This window comes from Mustela nigripes, chromosome 2 (genome assembly GCF_022355385.1).
Source record: "Mustela nigripes isolate SB6536 chromosome 2, MUSNIG.SB6536, whole genome shotgun sequence".
In the NCBI taxonomy this organism is placed as follows: Eukaryota; Metazoa; Chordata; class Mammalia; order Carnivora; family Mustelidae; genus Mustela; species Mustela nigripes.
This window is the reverse complement of record NC_081558.1, coordinates 5,474,495-5,494,616: the sequence shown is the minus strand read 5'-3', so window position 1 is coordinate 5,494,616 and position 20,122 is coordinate 5,474,495. Positions and strand designations below refer to the sequence as shown.

The window sequence follows — 20,122 nt, the reverse complement described above, 5'->3', positions numbered from 1 at the left end:
ACTCTCATGTCACGACTTGGATCTTATTATTAAACACAAACCAGTTTCCCAGAGGACAATGGTGCCTGTGATTTTTTCCCTTCTCTCCTGGAAATCCTTTCAAACCGGGCTAAGATGTTACTGAGGTTAAACAAAAAAACAAAATTCAGAGATAAAGGGAGGCAGGTCCTCGAAAGCGTAACCTTGAATGGAAACACGGAAGCAGCTCAGGAGACCATCTGGTGAAGAGAGCTCCCGGCCCCCAACCACCTTGCACACGGGGCTGTCTCTCGGGCCTCCACATTCTGGGGTGAGGGGGAACTGGCAGCCATCAGGTGGAGATGCGGGGCTGGTAGGCTTCGTTGAAGCACACTTCTGGCCTCACCAGGGGTGCTGGTTAGACATGCAGACTCTGGTTCACCCCGGACCTGCCAACACCAAGTCTGCTTCTAAACGAGGCTCCTGGAGGAGATGGACCATGCTCTGGTCCAGGAAGCCCTGCTGTCTAACACACGGAGAAGGACTGACACCCAGATCCTTTTTCTCCTTGATGCCTAGGACTACCAGCACCTGAGAGGCTGCCCAGGGGTCCCGGGGCCCCAGGAGCCCCGGCTGGAGGCCCCAAGCTGGCCCTGGGTCCGAGGACCCGAGGGACACCCTCAGAGCCCCTTCTTGCTGGAATGCCAACCTGCTTCCCCAGGTGGCACCAGACTGATCCTCTCTACAGGGAACCCATGGGACCGTTTAGCCACATCTGGAAACGAGGGAGATGGGTGGGTGTTACGGACCCCTGTGCTCTGTTGTGCCTCCACGTGAGAACTCACTCTCTCATCACGAAAGGAGGTTAGCATCAGAAGATACTCAGTATGGCCACGGCCCCGGGGCTCTGGTGTGGGGAGCAGATGGAGAGGCAAAACCCAGGGGCAACGCAGGAAGCCCACAAACCTCTCAGAGAATCTCTGGAGAAGAGAGGCCTCTGGGTCTCCCAGAGGAGGGGGCTGGCTTGTGTGGACGTCCAGATGAGGGGCACTTCTGGGCAGGGGCAGTGGGCGGGGGTGGGAGGGGGTCTTCCTCTCTACACCCCGGGACTGGGCTGTCCCAGTGCACTCTGTGGCAGGGCACACAGGGGACAGCCGGGCAGAAGGCAGCTGTCGCTCACCTAGCCAGGAGGGAGTCACCTGCGGCCCTGGGCGGCGCTGTGCTCAGCGGGGCTGCTTATAATCACACACCATCAGCCCTACACCACCACATCTCGATGAGCCCACTTCATTTATTACCAAAATATCACACAATTCCAGTCAGAGTTAACATACAGCATTTAACACAAACCTGATCCCTGTGGAAAGATCTAAGTATTTGGACAATTGAGTCATTTGGAACCGTAAGTAACACCCCGAACCGATATCACTCCGTACTCCAAAAATACGCTTTGAGAGCTTTGGAAACTGAATTAAAATGTCTACACAGCTATGAACAATTGTTTAATAAAACTTTTTCATGTTTCCATTACATGTAAATATATCAATTTGGCATCTCTATAAAAACTCTGAAAATGGTGCAAAAGTTTCATTCTCTTTGAGAAAGCCATTGACAAAAAATATTCACACTTCACTAAAATTTTGAAAAATGGTCTTCTTTCAAAGCTTCTTTATTAATCTGAAATCTTCTGGATTATCAAAATCTAGGTTTGCTCTTTTCCTCCTAAGACACTAAAGAACATTTATTCACAAGGATCAAAAGGCAAATGGGGAGACGGAAAACTGAGAAGGGCTTTTTTTTTTTTTTTCCCTGAAAATAATAAAAAAGAGCTAGTTACATAAGCATCCTCAAAAGAACACGATGGGATTCATTTTATTGTTGACTTTTGGACAGCAGTGTCAGACTTTATTGAAAACAAACCCATGTAAAAACAAAGTTAAAATGAAAAATGGTACCTGAAAAATAAATTATTTTATATAAAACAAATCAATAACTTAAAACACACTAATATACAAAACTACCCATCTACTGTACAACACGGGAACCAGCTGGTCGAGCGCCCGCCCCCCCCCAGAGCAAGTCACTGGAAACGGAACAGTACATGGTCACGAGGTGGCCCCAACCCACGGACAAGGCTTCTCTCCCGGTGGAGTGCCACAGAACCCTCTCAGAGCCGCTGCTCGAACCGTCGGTTAGCCTAACTTAGGTCCCCGCGGTGGCGTACAAATAATTTTTTGTTTTTTTTTTAATGACCAAGCAGAAAAGTGGAAACTAGGTCACCAAAAGGCTGTGGGAAAATATACGATACAATCATTAGAAGTCAGAGGCAAATCAAAAGGTTTGGAAGCGTGCACCCTGCCGGAGGTCTGGGGTTCGGGTTCTACTGCTACAGTCAGCGCGGGCCAATCGGGCCAATCGTCAGTGCCGCCAACAGAAAGCACCGGCGACATGGGCCGGGGGCCAGGCCTGGGAATCTGATGGACAGCAGGAGGTGCTTCCTGAGGAGCTGCCTCAGGTCCCAGAGGTGCCAGAGGTCCTGGGAAGGTGGCAGAGATTTCAGGGGGAGGGCTCGGGGGGGGCGGTGGCTGGGGGACAGAGACCTTTGGCAGCTTATTCTTACTCTCCATCCAACCCAGGAAGGCTGCAGAAAGCACAGAGAAATAAAACCAGGCTGAATCGGATGTGAAATGGAACAGCTGGGCGATGTTAACTTTGATTTTCAAGGCTGACAGTGGACGTGGGGTTGGTCAACGGCCCCAGTTTGGAGGCAAACCAGGACGAGTTATTGCCAGTAACCGTCTACAGATTCATCCCCTGGTCTGACCCAGCAGGGGCCACAGCCGCCCCCCCCGCCCCCCCCCATCCCAGGTCCCCAGCTGCCGGCTCAGAAAGCACCAGCTCCCTACAGCAGCTTGGGTCCGGCCCTGGACACTGGGTTTCCGGCATGAACACCAAGCGCAGACTCTCACAGGTTAAGGCAGCTGCCCTTGGCAAGGGAAGGATTCACCTTCAGGGAACAAAGAAGGCAGAGCCTGCCCAGCACCATCTGCCTACAGGCTAAGAAAGCCCGTCTCGCAGCTATTCCGGCAAGATGGTGGCGGGGGTGGGGGGTGGGGGGTGTCCCAGTCACAGGACGTGCGACTAGAGGCACAGCTAGCGCAGAAAACCACAGCTTGGCGTATTACCATGAAAAACTAAAGAAGGGCAGAGCCAAGGCGTAGAAAGTGACTAATAATTCAACCGGAACCAGGTTCAGAAATTTAGAGCTTCTTAGCAAACGACTATCAGGGGAAGTTACGCCAAAAGAAAATTCAGTCAAAGCCTCTTTGGTATTTATGTACCAAACCAAACTCTCGATAAATTAACATTATCTACTCTTTAATTCTTTTTTTTTTTCATCAAAATTCCCAAATAAAAGGAGAGCACTCATTTTGCGAAATACAAATATGATTGACCTATGTAAAAAACTTTTTTAAAAAACAGTTTTCTTTTGGATCGTGACTTTTAAAAAATGGGATCTTCCTTTTTGCAAAGAAGCCTGGAGAAGAGAAAATGAACCTTTTGGACCCAGGGCCAGCACCTGATACATCACCGGGAGCGACGGTTGCTTTTCAGGGTTAAGTAGCACGGCAATAGGGAGCGCCTTCTACACACCTGCAGACGCGCACTCCCACAGAAGCGCGCGGGCGTTTTAGCCAGAAGGCTCTTCCGAGCGGAGCCCGCGTGAAACGAGGATTTGACTGAACTCAGAAAGCTCAGGCAACTCTCAAAGGCTCTTCTCCTCCTCAACGCGAGCATCAGAGTAATCAACAGGGGAGGGAGGGGCGGCGGCGCTGGCTCGGAGCCCACGGTCGTTTCACGGCTTAGGCTTCCAACAGAATCCGAGGAAGACACGGGACACTAGTGAGGGCGGGCGGGCGGGAATGTGTGTCGAGGAAGAGACCTAAGGGTCGCTTTCAGAACTGGGAATCTCATCTTCACTGAGAAGACGCTGGCCCAAGCGAGCACAAGCTGAAAGGCATATTATTCCAGGAAAACATCCTGGTCTGCGGTGAGGAGGGCTCTGGGGCGGACAGAGCAGGGGGCACCCTCTTCTGTGTCAAAAGCAGGCAAACGGGCCTTGGCTCTGGGTTCCAGGAGGAGGCACGTAAGCTGGCTTTGACTCAGTATCTGGAAACTTCCGCTGGAGGCGGGGGTGGGGGGGGGTCCTCCATGGCACATGGCCAACTCATGAGAAGGCCTCCAGGTATGAACTTGGCCCCTTCTGTGGGAACACAGCACAACATCTCAAGTCGGGGAGGATAATGCAAGCAGTTGGCAGCCCCTCGGCGAAGTCTGAGGGATACGGGGCTGGGATAGGCAGCCTCAAGTGGTCCGGGGGCTTCTCAGAACACTGACCTGCTCTGGAGAAGGCTGTGCCCTTTTCTTGTTTATTTTTCCCACTTAAATAAATAAATAAATAGGTAGGTAGGTAGATAAATAGAGATAAATAATACCACAATTGCATGATATTGATCAACTAAAACTGCCTACTGTTATGTGTTTTAGTCTTATGTCAAGGCTAAAAACTGCTGGTACTAAGTTCTCCTGTTTTCGATTCTCTCTAAACACTAGATATTAGTCACATCACACTCCTGAGGAGTTGCCTAGAGGTCCGGCCTTGCTACTTCTCAGGCTCTCTCTCTGACTCTCCGTACTGGCACCCCCGTTTTAAAAAACGGCGTCTGTGACCGCACACACCTACGTCACAGACCTGTAAATGCTTTGTCTCGAGGCAAGTCTTTGTTTCTTAAGATCTTTTACAAATCCTCCCTGAATGCTGGCCGTCTGGACCTTACCTAGCCAAAAAGAAAGAAAAGGTAAAATAAAAAACAAAACAAAATTCGAGCAAAACAAAATCAAATTTAATGGTCTTAAATGCAAAAGTAAAAACAAACAAAAAACACAAAAAAGCAAAAGAAAATTAACAGAACAGAACAACCCAAAATGTCAAGGCAGTTATGGAGAGAACTTGGGAGGGTTAATCTTTAAAACTACAAATCAAAGGTTTTTTTTTTGTTTTTTTGTTTTTTTTTTTGTTAATAGATAACTGGCAAGAAGTAAGTACTTTTCTGCTGAGTGTTCATACGAAAGCAAAGTTTCAAAACAAAATCCGACTAAAATAGAAACAAGTCTAGCGCTCACGAGAAGGGATGCGAGAAATACAATGCTCAAATGTTTCTGTGTTCTTAAAGTATAGAGCGATCTTAGGCATTCGAGCTGTGTGAACTGCTCTTGGAAAGTGGAGAAATGACCGGGAACACCAGTGCCCGGTGTGCGGGGCACCGCGCATGCAATGTGTGCACAGAAATCCGGGATGTCAGAGGAGCAGCCCATCTTCAGGCGCGCCTGGAGTTAGGTCTGACTCTGGAATATACTGGAGTTTCCCTGAAACTCTTTGGTCCGTTCCCACTGGCGCCAGGGCTTACGAAACCCGTGCACGTCCTTCTCTGGAGGGCCCGGCGAGGCCCGGCGTGTGGCCCACCCCCTCCCCGGTGGCAGCCCCCGTGGACTGCCCGCTGCAGAGCCCCGGGGCTGAGTGAGCAGGAGGTGGCAATGGCACCTGCTGGGGAAAGCAATTTCCTGTCAACCAAAGCAGAAATCGCTTAAAATGTTGAAGCGGTTGAGAAAACGCACACTCAGCATCTGTCTAACGTCTTTAGTTGGAAAACTAAAACTAAAAGGTCATGTCTTTTTTTTTTCTTTTTTTTCTTTTTTTTTTTTTTTTTTTATATCCAGTTTGTGGAGACACCGAATGAAACGAGTGTTAGACAGTCTTAGAAGTTAAAGCATGCTTCAGGGTCACCACCGTCCCGAGGGACTGGTTAGTCAATGCAGTCTACTTAGATTTCTGTTTAATATATATTTTAAAGGAAATAACTTAAGAAACTTAAATTGGTCTAACATTGTGGGATTTCAAACATTTGAACATGTCGGTTGCATCCCGGAGTATAAAAACCTTTTCACTTCTCATTTAGACTAAGACAAACACTTGTGAAAATTGGCGCAAAATGAGTTGTACACTAACAAAAAAGTTTCAACTTCTTCACTCTGAATTATCTATTCCGTACAAAAAAAAAAAGCATGAGCGAGTTATTTGTGGGACTTGTTGGTTTTGAAGGAAACCTGTAAGATTTTGTCCCCCAGGCGGTAGCCGTTCAGACTCGCTATGGCCATGGCGGCTTCTTCATAGTTTGTCATGGTCACAAAGCCAAAGCCTTTGCACTTGTTGGTGTTGAAGTCGCGAATCACTTTCACATTGGTGACTGCCCCAAAGGGGCCAAACATCTGCCAGAGGATCCCCTCATCGGCGTCCTGCCCGAGGTTGTAGATGAAGATGCACCAGCCCGAAGACGCGTTGCCCGGGACATTGACACCAGAAAGCCCACTCATGTGATCTACACCCATAGGGGAGAACCTAGCAAACAGAGAGCACAGCATGCAGGTCAAGGTCACGCGGGCTGGTGTGCGACGCAGGGGCAGGGGCACGGCGGGCAAGGCGGGCACACCCCCATGGGTCACGAACGGGAAGTCAGTATCGGGGGGCGCTGCTCCCTGCTCTGCAGAGAGCTGGCCCCAAGGAGAGACACTTGTCACCTGCAGAGGGTCAGAGACTCAACCTGCTCCCCTTGGAGTGACAGCCTGTCAGTGACCAGCCGCTCCCTTCAGCCCTTCCATCGCTGGGGCGGGGGGATTGGGGGGTGGGTAGGTCCTGTTTAGTCATTCCCGGCCTTCCCTTATTTTAAAGGATGGAAGCTTCTCCACATCCTCCTAGGTGCTGTCATACCCGCAGATCTCCCGAGAGGAGAACTCACTCTTTACAACCTATGCCTCTGTATATGTGTATGTCTGGCCGGAGGGAGCAGGGATTTTTTTCTTCCTCCCCCCCACCACCTAAATTCGGTACCCTGCCCTCATCTTGACCGGCCTGTCAGCGGGGTGCCAACCCTGTGAAGGGCCAACGCAGGGCACAGGGAATTCCTTCCCATGGCTCCAGGCCACCTTCCGCTGCGGGTTCACAGCATCCCAGGAGGGCCAGGAGCCCAAGTGATGGCCGTGAACTACAAGTCTGCCCAGCTGGACCAACACCGTGGGACCCTTTCCAAAGCAATGCTTTCAAGTGCATACACGATAAGCGTTCTACAAGCACGTAGCCACTGCAACAGGATAAAGGAGATGATAAAATTGTCGCCGAAGCCACACGGCCTCTGAAGGTTTCAGAAAAATGGATTCTGGGTCAGTTTAAGAAAACCCAAGTGTGACACAGCATCTGCGGGGCCACGCTGTGCAGGAAGGTACGACCTGCTCTGAGACAGAATCGGGCTTTGAGCGGTGGTGCTGGCCCAGGGGGAGCAGGAGCTTTCAAGGACCACTCAACAGACCAATCTTTTGACAGACACGAGACCGGAGTGATGGGCTCCCCGGGAAGGGCCTGCTTATCTAGAGATTCTTCCCGATGCGGGTTTGGAAGAATCAAGATACAGGACTGGCCTGCCTCTGAATCTGCAAAAGTACTTGTGAACACCTCACACCGGGATGTCTGAGTTGGTTAAAATGACTCAGGTGGCTTGTTAATGGACTTGACTCTGCCTGAACAGTGATTCCAATGTCACTGAAGCAGGGGTAGGAAAAAGCACCCTTGTTATCTGTGGGATAGTAAGCCACGGCGGTTTTCAGTGAAAACTGGAAAGACGTTTAAACTTTTGATGGACCCTCATTTCCCCCCCAACCCCTGGTTCTGTGGGAAATCAAATATGGGCCCGAGTTAGGCCGGTTAACCGAACCTCATGTACCTGTCGTACTGAAAGTAACCTGAGGTCTTATTTCATAGGTTCTCAGTCCTACTCAGCATTAATTGGTTCTTCTCTGGTCACCGGAGCTGGTTTCTTTCATCCTGGCCACCAGGAAACCCACCTTTCCATTCTTTTCTCTGACGATACAAAGGAGAGCTGAACCTTCTTTCATTTGGGGGCTTTTCCTGCTGTGAGAACTGGCTGTGAACTCTCTGCTCCGCTGGCCTCTCTTCCTCTTACGTGCTGAGTCTGTCTTCCGGTGGCATGTGTTCCCTCCTGCCTCCCCGGCCACCCTCACTGCCCTCTGGCTCTTCTCGCCGTGAACCTCTCTGGTTGTAGGGATCCCCATCCTACCTGGCCAGCAGTTTCGGCTGCTCTGGCCCCCTTCCTTTGCTGTTGCTCGTTCCTGCGACCAGAGCCCCTCCCCCTCCTGCACCCATCCCCGGCTGCCCCGGGAGCCGGAACCCACTACACGTGGCTGTCCACGTATCCCTCCTGACTGGACTGTGTTCCTGACCTTCAAAAATGGATGGAGCTCACTTCCGCCCCAAGACACTTCCCCTGCTTTTGACTTGAACTAGAAAAGCCAGCGATGAAAGGCCCACTCTGGAACCTGAGCTGAGCCGAGAACCCTGCACTACTAGGTGTCAAAATCAGTGCCTCCCCAAATGGCCTCGGTGCCGACGAGCAAGGTTGTACCCAACCTCACCGATTAACACAAAGATGGGAAACCTGCAAAGTCACAGAAAAAGGTCCCTAACCTGCCCGAGATAAACCCTCACGCTGCTGCTTTAGGTTTTGACAAAAACAAAACCAAGGGGCCCGGCCGTCGGGACCGCCGCTCCTTAAGAAGCAGACACACCCGACTTGCAAGCCCAAGCTGCTGACTCTCACTGTCTCTGTCCTACTAGATCCTGGCGACCGGTCACTTTCAATCTGGGAAGATGAAGGGATGTCGGAAAACCATTCGCCTCTGGGACGGGGCTTCTCCCCAGCGAAGCCCTGGGGAGGTGGATGAGCGAGGGCTCCCCGCAGGACAGGGAGCAGGGCAGCTTTCACCTCTGTACACCTGGGGCTGCGTGTTCCCACTTGTACACTCCCGGCCCCACTCGGGGCACCAGACCCCATACCTGGGGGTGCTCTGCACTCCCTGCTCCCCGGGCTGGCTGGAGAAGGAACCCAGGAGACTCGGATGGAAACCTTCTGCACAGACACCTTGCGGTGGGGGCGGGGGCGTGGGGACAGGCCCGGGCTCCGACCAGCCTCACAGGCCCCGCGGGCCGCGGGGGGGCTGAGCTGCCCCCGTGAGAGCGCCGCCTCCCGACCCACCTGAATCTCTGCGCCTGGTGGTGCACGGGGCCTCCGAAGCGCCTGGCGGGCGAGTGGTACAGCTGGGAGAGCAGCGCCACGTTTTTGTTCTGGTTGGGGTTGGCTGCGAACTTCACTGTGATGGGCTCGGAGGAACCTGGGGGTTTATGACCATTGAAACTGGTAATTGCCTCTTCTGCCTCCGACCGTTTGTCAAACCGGATAAACGCAACCCCTCTGGACAAACCTTTTCAACAAACCAACAGAAACGGAGTTAGGAGGGGAAAGGCAATGATTTTTTTCAAACTGAAAAAAAACAAAAAAAAACAAAAAAAACAACAAGTCAGTCAGGCTGCTGTGCTTCAAACCGGACGCTATCTTCATGAGGCAAACAAAAGTTAAACCTATATAGGGAAATGAATGAATGAACTTTTAAAAAACATAGACTGAGAAAAGATGAAGGTTTCGGACTTCCTTCTGAGTTGCAGCAGCAGCTACGGTCTCTGCCGAACGGTCTCCTGCTCACGGCTCCCTCACTCAAACCTCTTTTCCAGAACAAGCCATGGCAGAAGGGACGCCGCCTGCCATCGCCCCGTCAGCACCCGGTGCCCGCCGGCAGCGCACGGCCAGGCCAAGGAGCGGGCAGGCGGGCCACGGGGTCGGGTCTGAGGGACTCTCCCTGTGCTCCGGCCGGCAGGGCCCGGGAGCAGCCGCTGTGAACAAGGAGTGATGGCCGGTCCTGTGGTCCTGCCGGGCCTTTGCAGGCTGTCGCCTTCCCAGCTGGCCCGACAGAGTCCCTGGCGGCTCGGCCTTTTCTGTCATCCCCAGAGGGCACGGAGTCCTAGCGAACAGCCCTTTCCGCCTGCCCTCGGCTCACTCACCTTTTGGATGTTCCATTCTAAGGTCCCACTCCACACCCGTTCTGCTCCTGCGTGGCAAGGCCCGGGACCCCCGGTCCCCGGCCTCCAGCTGCGTGGGGAAGGCACTGTCTCTTGCTACCTAGACTGAGCCTCCTGAAGTCGGCCCGGGGTCCCTGCTGTAACCTAATCTCTCTACAGAGTGAGAATGTGGACCGGAACCAGGCTGCCTGAGCTCCGAGACCCGATTATGAAGGCAGTGGCTGCTGTGGCACATGCATGAAACCTCGCAAACTGGGCAGAAGGGGCTCGGCCACACTCTACCCTGATCCGGGAGGCGTGAGAACCGTCCCCTGCAGAACTTGACGAACGGGGTGGGGCTGGGGCGAGGGAAGGCGGAGCCGTGGAAGAGGACCGGCTCCTTCTCTGGGGAGAAAAAAAGGGGGTCAAGTGTGAAGGTCCAAGTGCAGTGGAGACAGGACAGCCAAAGGCCAGTCTGAGTATGACGTCACGGCGGGAGTCATGGATACATTCTGGGGTGGTGGTGGGGGGGACTGTGGGAGACGCCCTATCCCAGACACCCTTGTCTCGACTGCCAGTCATAGCCTGTCTGAAGTCGCATTTTCTTCTCCAGAAAAATGCCTTCAGCACACAGTGAATGGCAATTATTAAAGCAGGACAGCCCAGGGCCTTGGGCCACCAGCTAAGTGAGCACACCAGGTGTCCCCCAGGCAGCTCCCACTTCCCACAGAGCCCCACCAACTGCCGCACAACAGGCACAGGCTGTGGGCCTCCCCTGCTGGCCCAAAGGCCACAGAGGGGCACAGAGAGACTCAGACATGCCAGGTGGGATGCTGAAGTGACAAGTGCACTGTGAGGCACAGTCACCCACTCTGGGCTTAGAACTCCATGCCTTAGCCGGACTCAGATGCACCATCGTGGGCCCCATCTCAGCAGCCAGACAGCAGCCAGGGACCCTCAGGCCACGGCTTCCTTGTTTACAGCTTAACACACCGCAGACTCTCCGTGGGGAGTCCAATAGCACAAACCCCAGCTCTCCCAACTGGGAAACCCCCCCTCCTGGCACCCCCCAGCACAGCACCCTGCGGGGGAGGGGCACACGGCTGCTCTTAGTGGACTCCCGATTGCCTCCACCTTGGCTCCATGATTGTTGAAATATAAATTTAAAATTCACACAGCCAGGGGTGCCTGGGTAACTCAGTGGGTTAAAGCCTCAACCTTCGGCTCGGGTCATGATCCCAGATGATCCCAGGGTCCTGGGATCGAGCCCCGCATTGGGATCTCTGCTCAGCGGGGAGCCTGCCTCCGCCCCCCTCTCTGCTTGTCTCTCTGCCTGCTTGTGATCTCTGTCTGCCAAATAAATAAAATCTTTAAAAACAAACAAACAAAAAATTCACACAGCCAGAGGCACTGAATTAGTGAGAACAAACCCAGCAATTCACACGTGTACCAAGAAAATTCTAGACACTGAGCTTGTTTTCCAATTTCAGTTCAGAAGGAACACCTAAAACCACACACTCAACATACATGGTTTGCATTTACTCTTGAACAGCACGAACAGTAGCCGTCCTGGCTGGCTCCTGCAGAAAGCCGCCCTCAGGGCTCCTGTTCCTGGCTCTGTTCTATGGAGAGGGACCCTGTTGAGGGACTCTGCCGTTAAGCAGAGAGCAAGTGTGTGTGTGGGTATGGTGTTGCTGCTCGGTTTTGTAAAATGACTTTCAAATGGGAACCACCCAGGTGAAATGAAGACAACCCAAGGAAGAGAAAGTCGGCGAACTGATGAAACATACACCTAACTAACCAACCCACTGAACGATCTGAGGAATGAACACCTTTCGAAGCCGGCCCTGTGGTTTTTTTCCCTTTTGTTTTCAGAATCAAGGGCAGAGATCACCGAAAGGCATGATTTCCAGATGAGTAAACTATTAAGTTCACAATTAAACTGGGTAAGAAGGCAAAAGAGATTTAAAAATGAAGTTCTGTCAATGAAGAAGTTTAAGAGAGCTGCCCCCTGCCGTCCACGCTACAGGGACATTGCAAGGAGGCACACTGGACACACAAGCCACCCAGCCATGCTGTTCTCTGCTCCCCGGGGATGCCTGTGGGAGCGTGAAGCTCCCATGGATGCCACACTGAGCTCACGGCCAAGCCGGGAGCCCTCTGATCCTGGGGCACCACCCCCAACCTGCGACAGCAGCCTTACAGAGGGATGGGAGACCAGAGGCCCCACAGAGGGCTATGGGCAATGGTCTGCAGAAGTGACCTCTCTCGGGGTGGTGGGAGCCCCTGGGAAAGCTAGTGGCCGGGGCGGGGGTGCTCTTGGGGAGAGCCGGCTCTACTCCAGCCATGCTGGGCTGCATGGAGATGAGCAGAGGCACAGCAGGACATGCAGCAGGAGGAGGAGGACGGCCACGGGAGCAGAATGTAGCACGGTCATGCCATCCAGGTCCCCGGGCGGCCCACACAGGTGGGGCTGGGGATACACACAAGCACCCGCCAGCCGACTGGCGTATCTCTCTCAACTGCCGCTTGAAGGTTAGTTAGGGGAGCTTCAGGGACCACAGGAAACCATCCTGGTGCAATCAAGGGGGTTGATACTGAGTAGATGGGATCCCTACCCGACCCCAACCCACCCCCACCCCAGGGCGAAGGTGCAGAACAGAGGCGTGATGTGATCCTGGTCCCTCTAGCAGAGCCTGGCGTCAGAGCAGGTGTCTGCAGCAGGCATGGGCCTGCTCAGAGCTCCTGGGAAACACCGGCGAGCTGCATCTGCAGGCCACACTCCAGAAGGCCCTCCTCCCCCTCCAGGCCTTGGGGACTCGCGCTGGCCACTCCTGTCTAGGCCAGGTCTCGGCCCAGACAGCAGGGCCAGCATATGCAGAGCTGAGCTTCCAGAGAGGGGGTGGGGGAGGGAGGGCAGGTGGCCAGGCCGCCCACCCCAAAGCACACAGCTCAGGGAGATGCAGGTAAGTGTGTGCACCTCCATGCCCGCCGGCCATGGGACAGGAAGGCCCAGCCCACCTGCTCTCTGGGATCCGCTCTGCAGCCTCCTGGGGGCGCTGCCGGTCTCTTGGAAGGGAGGTCCCCTCGGAGTTAGAGGACTTCCTGTGACCAAACTACCCAGGGTTTGCTGTAACACCACAGCCAAGGGGGTGGCGAACACACTGCTTTGGAAGAACATGAAAACCAAGCGCAGAGTATTGCCAATGGCTTCGTGGGGCTCCACGAGCAGAAGTCTTCCTTGCCAGTGTGTCAGCAGGTTCCCACTCGTGGTGGGAATAGAACCGAGGAGTCCTAAAGCAGGTGTGGCCCAAGCTCGCTGCTCCCCATGCAGAGCCAGGCCCAGGGCCGGCAACTGACATCCCGACCCTCGTCTCTAGGCCGCATGGTCAGGGCCGGCACCAGCCTCCCGCACAGGGCTGCTCCTGGGCGCGGGGGTTCCTCAGCGCAACTGTGTCTCACTGCCTCTTGTGAAGTCCAGAGCCCGAGCTGCTCAGCTCCTGGACTGAGACGACCTACGAGGGGCTGGTGAAAGGGCCAGGATGGCCAGGGAGGGGAATTTACTGCCTTAAGCAATCTGAGCTTTGAATGTGCCACCCGAGGGGCAGGGGCATCCAGACCGAGGAGACTGGAGACCGGCTCCTCAGAAACAGCCACCCTGCGGCTTTGGCCCAGTGAGAGGCGGGGAGTCTGCATCATGCGGAAAGACTGTCCCGCACGCACACCGCGCACCTGCGAGAGCAGCGGCGAACGGCTGACCGGTGGCCTTTCTCACCCACTCACGAGCCAGGCCAGGACATCTGGATGCTTGAGGGAAGGCGCCGGGATCTCTTGGTGTTTTCACCATAACATGCCGGCCGGACTCGGGGGCGGCTCTGCTACCGTTTTTACCTTCCCAGCCTCGTAAAACAAAAGCCAAGGTCTTCTCGTTTGGAGTCTGTCCTCCCTGGGGGAATAACTATTCTGCCGCTGAAACTCAGACCTGTCCTCTGGGAAACTCTCGCCCCCGCTGCAGGAAAACCTCAGCCTGCATCCGGGCCGCCCACTGTACCTGTGGTCTGATCCACAAGGACTCGGGAGTTGATGATTCGCCCGAACCGAGAGAACATGTCCTCCACGTCCTTCTGGGTCATGGTCCGCGGGAGCCCACTGATGTACAGGTTGGCGTCTTTGATGACCTCTGAGCTCGGGCGAGCGTACGACACCTTGAAAACAAAACCACTTTCTGGGGTTAGGGCAGGCATGTGGCCAAAGCATCAAGGGAGGGGGTTAACTTTTCAGGCAGCAAAGAGCCACCTGTCCCGTGAGAAACCATGCCGACACTCGTCGCCTGCGGCGGCGCACGCGAGCAGCTCACCTGGGCCGAGCGGCGAGCCGGACAGCGCCTAGCCTGGACTTTACACCCCACGGTGAGGCAGACATAGTCCAAGTTCTCAAAGCCAAGGGACTGAGGGCCCGCAGCTGGCGGCAGACAGGGGACGGCTCAACCCCCGCTCTCTCTCCTCGCACCGCGGCCTCCCCCTCCGGCAGCGCACAGGCTGGACGCGGGACCCAGTGCTGCCTGTGAGGGGCCCGGAGGGCAGCGGCTCTGGTGCTGGGCGCCGCCCGGAGGGTGCCGCTCACCACCCTGAGGCAAACTTGCCAGTGGAGCCCAGAGGGGACCCAGGGCTGCTGGGGGAACCCGCAGTCCAACACTTGAGTGCTTGATATGAAAGGACTCCACGCTTTTTGGGCCTTCGTTTTTGTAAAACTGAAAAAAGCCTGCAAGAAACTTCCACAGCAGCGTCCATAAAACGGCACGTGTGCGCCCTGGAGCGGGGAGGCGTCCGCGGCCGGCCTTCATGCTTCCCCAGCTCGGGGTCAGGGCCACGGCTGTGCTGGCCAGGAGGAGAGATGGGACTGAGGCCACGGGGGAAGGAGCAACTGCGACAGGCCCCCTCTGCAAACGGGAGGCCTGAAGGGAAAGGACTCGGTCGCACCCAGTGGCATCAGAACCGAGTCAGGAGGCTGGGAGACGAGGCGGCGGCAGGGAAGGGTGCTCCGGAAGGGTGGGGGACTCGGACCTGTGCCAAATCCCGCGTGAGGGTCACGGAGCTGAGCAGACAAGGAGCCTGAAACCATAACCCAGGAGAAGACACAACCTCTTGGGCGTCACCGGGCAGCACGAGGCCACAGACAACAGGTGTCCTCGCCCCCCAACGCTCAGGCCTGCCAGGAGGGGCCGAGTGTGGCTCCTCGCGGAAAGCACACAAGTCCCCCTTCATTCCTGCGCTTGCTGACTCCGAACGCACACCGTGCCCTAACAGGGGACCACAGGCGCAACGCTTGCAGGCAGAGCAGGAAGCAGTCCAGTGGGCAATGCAGAAGGAAAGAGAAACTGTGCGGTCAGAGCCCGGCTTCCCCCGGCAGGGCCTGGACATCAGACGACAGTGGAAGAGAAGTGGCCCTGACTGGAAGGACACCCCGGGACACCAGGTCCCATCAGGGGCAGGCGGCCCCCAAGCAGTAGTGTTGCCCAAGCCGCACTTTCCCCGCCAACTCCCCCGTGCTGGGTCCAGGCCCGATGCACCATGGTTAGACTTACAGCGGAGGAACACTGTGGGCACTCGGTAATGGACCCAAGGCCTGGGGCATACATGGCACTGTCTCCTGAGATCCAGGCCACCCTGGCGTGCAGGGACTTCCCCGGCACCCTTCTCCACTGAGGCGGTGGCTGGCCAGTCTGCTGGGGCTTGGTCACACTCCTCAACATGGCGGGTCTGCGTCAAGCAGCCTGCTGAACCCACCCCGCTGGGACCTCGCCAGCCGGCTGCCCCATTTCACCAATGGCCCCAGGCAGGGGCGTTGTTTCGGGCAGGAAGGCTGAAGGGGGAAGGCCTGCCTGGGCGGGGCCCACAGGCAGTGCCTCTCAGAACTGTCCTGTCTGCTCCTCTGCAGATTTGTCTGGATGGGGCTGCAGCTGGGGTCCGCCCTCGGCTTTCAGTGAAGGACATGGTGGGAAAGAGCATCCCCAGACCGAGAGCCCGGCACTGGCGAAGCGCCGCTGAGGCTGATACAGACTGTGACCGTCGCTGATAAAGCACCGGAGCGAAGATGCCGGTTACGGCCAAATGCGCTTCGACGCCTTCCAACAAGGGGATCCTCAAAGCCCGTGAGGACCACTGCAGCTTTCCTTCCCTTCAACCACTATCAAGTTCAAAGTCAGAGCAGCAGCCAAGGAGACTGCACCAGAGCACCTGGCACCCGGTAGGCATCACAACACCAGATCCACAACCTCTTTCCTAAGCTCTTGGCATCACGGGCTGCTTTGCTGCAAGCAGGTCTTTTCCTGTCACGTTGTCCAGAAACCTTCCTAGGGCTGAACTGCGTCCCCCGTCATAGGCATATGTTGCAATCCCAGTCCCCAGCGCTGCAGAATGTGACCTCACTGGGAAAGAGGACGGTCACGGAGGTCATTCATGATGAAGTCACACTGGCACAGGGTTGGCTGCAAATCCAGTAACTGTGTCCTCAGAAAAACGGGGGACAGTGGCCAGAGACGCCCACAGGGAGAACGCCATGTGGAGGTCAATGGAGACGTCCGGGTGAGGCTCCTGGGAGCCCAGGAACGCCAGACATGGCTAGAGACCCCCAAGCCAGGGGAGAGCCCGGGACAGATTCTCCCTCACGGCCTCAGAAGGAACCAACCTGGCCACACCTTGATCTCGGACCTACGGCCTCCGGGACCATGAGAACAAGTGTCAATTGGGTGACACGCCAAACCCCACAAACACCATCTGTGGTGCTTTGCTGCGGCAGCCCTGAGGACCGACTCCACTGCCCCGGGGCACCCGGCTGGCCAGGGAGCCGCTCCACCCACAGCCAGTGCCCAGCCCCCGGGGATCTTCCTCCCCGGCAGGCACCCCAATCTGACGAACTCCATGTCTCACTTATTTAATGGTGTACGATACCCTAAGAGGGTGGAACTTTCATGTTTGCTGTGGTATCGCCAGCACGCCGCATGGTCACCCGCGGACCACAAGCAGGCAGGGAGCAGTCGCTGAGCGAGGGCACAAAAGCAGCTGCCGTTCCTGCTGGTGATGCCTACCTACGCCGCCGTCTCCTGCGCTCTGCTCGCAGCTCGTCAGTCATACTGTTCCGAGTTCTGGTGTTTACCTCCCGCGCTGGGCGGGGGAAGCGGCCTGGCAGTGGTGTTAAGTGCCCCGTGCCACAGCCCCGGTTTCAAACCCTGGCTTTGCCCCTCTCTACCTCTATGACCTTGGGAGACCTGTCATTACTCGAAACATCAGCTTCTTCAAGCCTAAATTGGGGACCACCTCTCCCAGGCTGTGGTGAGGATAACGGAGACAAGGTACTGAAGGGCCTGGCCCACACTCACGGTGGTTGCCTGCGCTGCTGGCACAGGACACGGGGGCAGGGAGACTCCTCACTCCCTACTTGGATCGAGGAATGACATTTGAACCAAAGAGGATGGACTGAACGCTGCTGAGGTCCAGGGCACATCCAGGTGGGCCGCGGGGTGCAGGACCTGAGTCTGGGGGGCCTTTGGAAAGATCCAGATTTCGTGGTGAGAGTGGGGCTTCAACCTTGGGGAAAACTTGTAGTTCCCAAAACATGCTGGCCCTTGAGTCTCCCCCAGCATGGCCACCCTTGCCTTGTGCCCCACCCCAAGTGGCACGCTTTGGCCCCTGCAGACCCCTCTGCCTGAGTACCCCTTGTCCCCAGCCTGGCCCTCTTTACCCCAACTCGTGTCCCAGATCTCAACTCTGACTTTCCTGACGGAACCTCTCTGCTGCCCAAGCTGCGAGAAGGCCATCCCAGGTACAGTCCTGTAGTGGTCTCGGACTTAACATCTTTGTTAACAAGCGGGCTATCTGAGGGCAGTGGTAGGCCATGGAACCCAGCACCAGGCAGAGGACATGGCCCCTCGAATGTACTGGTTGTGTAACGATGAGTTTTCTGCACCCGAGTAACTGTCTGCTCTCCTGGCATCTGCAAAGATTTTCTAAATGCAGGAGAGAATTCCTAACAGACCGGGAGCTTTGGGCTGAGAATAAACAACCCGGAGCTGGCGGAGAGGAACCAAAGTCACCCGGCGCGTGGAGAGGCTGTGACACGTGATTTCCTTCACCAGCCCCCATAGGGAAAGGGCCCTCTGGGAGTCGGAGCTAGCCACAGGGTTACGTGGGCCGCGCTCCTGTCCTCAGGGAACACGCGACAGGCCCTACATGCAGGCAGGCCCAGGAAGTTAGCTGAGGAGTGTTTTGTGGGTTTGGGGATGAATAAACCATGGAGTAACCCGTATCACAAACAGTTCAGCAGCAACAGACCCCCGCCCTCTGAACTGAATGTGTGCGGCCAACAGTCAGGCTCCAAGACTTCCCTAGCAGGAGGGAGCACGGGCTCTCAGGGCCACCCCGAGGTTTGACCTGGGAGGCCCACGCAGCAACTCTGGGAACCTTTATTAATCATACAAGCACCCCCATGGTCCCGATGCCCTGGGAAGCCTGGGAAGCCGGCCATGGTACAGGTCCCACGAGGGACCTTTCTGGGCACCCACATGATCAGTGATATGAGATGCTGGGCTAGAGGTCCAAAGGCTCACACAGGGCAGTCTCATTCTGGGTGGCTTCCTGTCGAGGGAGGTAACGTAGGCAAACACGGTTTCTGCCAGGCTGCAGGAAGCCCGGCCGGGGGACCGGCCTGGGGCAGTGCGAGGACAGGTGTCCTCAAGGAGGGCTCGGCAGGGAGTTAAGGTCAGGAACACATGCAGTTGGTCCCAGACTGGGTCTGGAGCTGCAAACAGACACTTGCGGATGGGGAGGGGGAGGAGGCAGGGCTCCGGGCTGAGACAAGGAGGGGGTGGTAAGTGAGAGCAGCCTAGAACACGAAGCCGTCCTGTGAGGCCTGGAAGACTTGCCAACTCGTCCCAGAAAGCCCCCGCAGCCCCTGAATGGGGAGTGACTGTGGTGCCGTCCTGCCGGAGGGCCCCCTGCTGTGCTGCACGGCTCCCCGCTTTGCTCAAGGCACCAGTCAACGTGACGCCACCCCACAGACCGTCCCCCAACCTGCACCTCTCCCAAACGTGACTTTCAGATCTACGGGATGTTGTTTGAACCTTTGCGTGCACGTGCTCTGACACCCGGCAGGGGCTCCGTTAACAGCAGCAGAGCAGGTGACAGGCCCGGCCGTGATGGGGCAGGAAGGGGGACATCGGCCAGGAGGGGGATGCCGCACAAACTCTCGTCCAGCACCGCCTGGGCCCAGGGCGGGGGATGACTGCCCTCAGTGAAGTGCCCTTCCTGGTGACAGTCCCTTTGCTCGTTGAGCTGAGGCGGCTGAGTGGCAGGAGCACGGGGCGGGGGCGGTCCCCGCCCAGCACGCACTGGACAGGCACCACTCCAGCCCCGAGTGGACGCCCCCAGAGCAGCAGGGCCCTGTGCAGCGGTCCCCTCACCAGCGACGATGAAGTAATAAGGGGGAGACCCCTCATCCGGGGGAGGCAAGGGGAGGCCGCTCCCCCAGGCCGGGCCGAGGTGGCAGCGGCAGCGCTTTACCTTAATGGTCTTTGACTGGAGCCGCAGGCCATTCAGCGTGTTGATCGCTCTCTCCGCGTCCTTGGCGGTCACGTAGTTCACAAAGCCGTAGCCGAGGCTGTGCCCTGTATGGGAGAACACGTGCACAATGGTCAACAGCCGAGAGCCAGGGCGGGTGACCAGGGTGACGACTGACTGGGCTCGGGAGGAAGAGGTCGCCAAGAGCCACGGCCTCTGGGAAATGGGCTCAGAGACCGGTGGTCACGATCTATACTCGCTTTTTGTTATGCTTCTTGGCAACCTGGCAAGTTTTCTACAACGAACAAATATTACCTTTATTTAAAAAGAAATACTATGTGGGGTGCTTGGGTGGCTCAGTCTCCACTGTCATGATCTCAGGGTCATGAGATCGAGCCCCAGGTCTGGCCCCGCTTTGGGCTCTACGCTCAGCGCAGAGTCGGCTTGGGATTCTCTCCCTTTCCCTCTCCCTCTGCTTCTGCGCACACGTGCTCTCTCTCAAATAAATAAATAAAATCTTGAAAATAAAAAAAGAAGCAGCAGCCATTTCTAAGAGCTCCCCATGGAAGCTCTCACAAGGCAATGACAATGA

At 55.9% G+C, this 20,122-nt stretch overlaps 1 protein-coding gene across 2 annotated transcripts in view; it reads right to left on the bottom strand.

Moving 5' to 3' along the window:
- Positions 1-4,840: 4,840 nt before the first annotated feature.
- The window catches only part of ELAVL1 (ELAV like RNA binding protein 1), a 36,375-nt gene continuing 21,093 nt past the window's right edge, over positions 4,841-20,122 (bottom strand). Inside the window, exons 3-6 of one of the 2 annotated variants that reach the window (XM_059388855.1) lie at positions 19,534-19,637; positions 14,028-14,181; positions 9,120-9,345; positions 4,841-6,415 (exon numbers count right to left, since the gene is read on the bottom strand). In XM_059388855.1, the coding sequence (XP_059244838.1) occupies positions 6,091-6,415; positions 9,120-9,345; positions 14,028-14,181; positions 19,534-19,637 (809 nt within the window). In that variant the 3' untranslated portion in view covers positions 4,841-6,090. The remainder of the gene's footprint in view (positions 6,416-9,119; positions 9,346-14,027; positions 14,182-19,533; positions 19,638-20,122) is intronic. The other variant, XM_059388854.1, reaches the window with a different exon arrangement.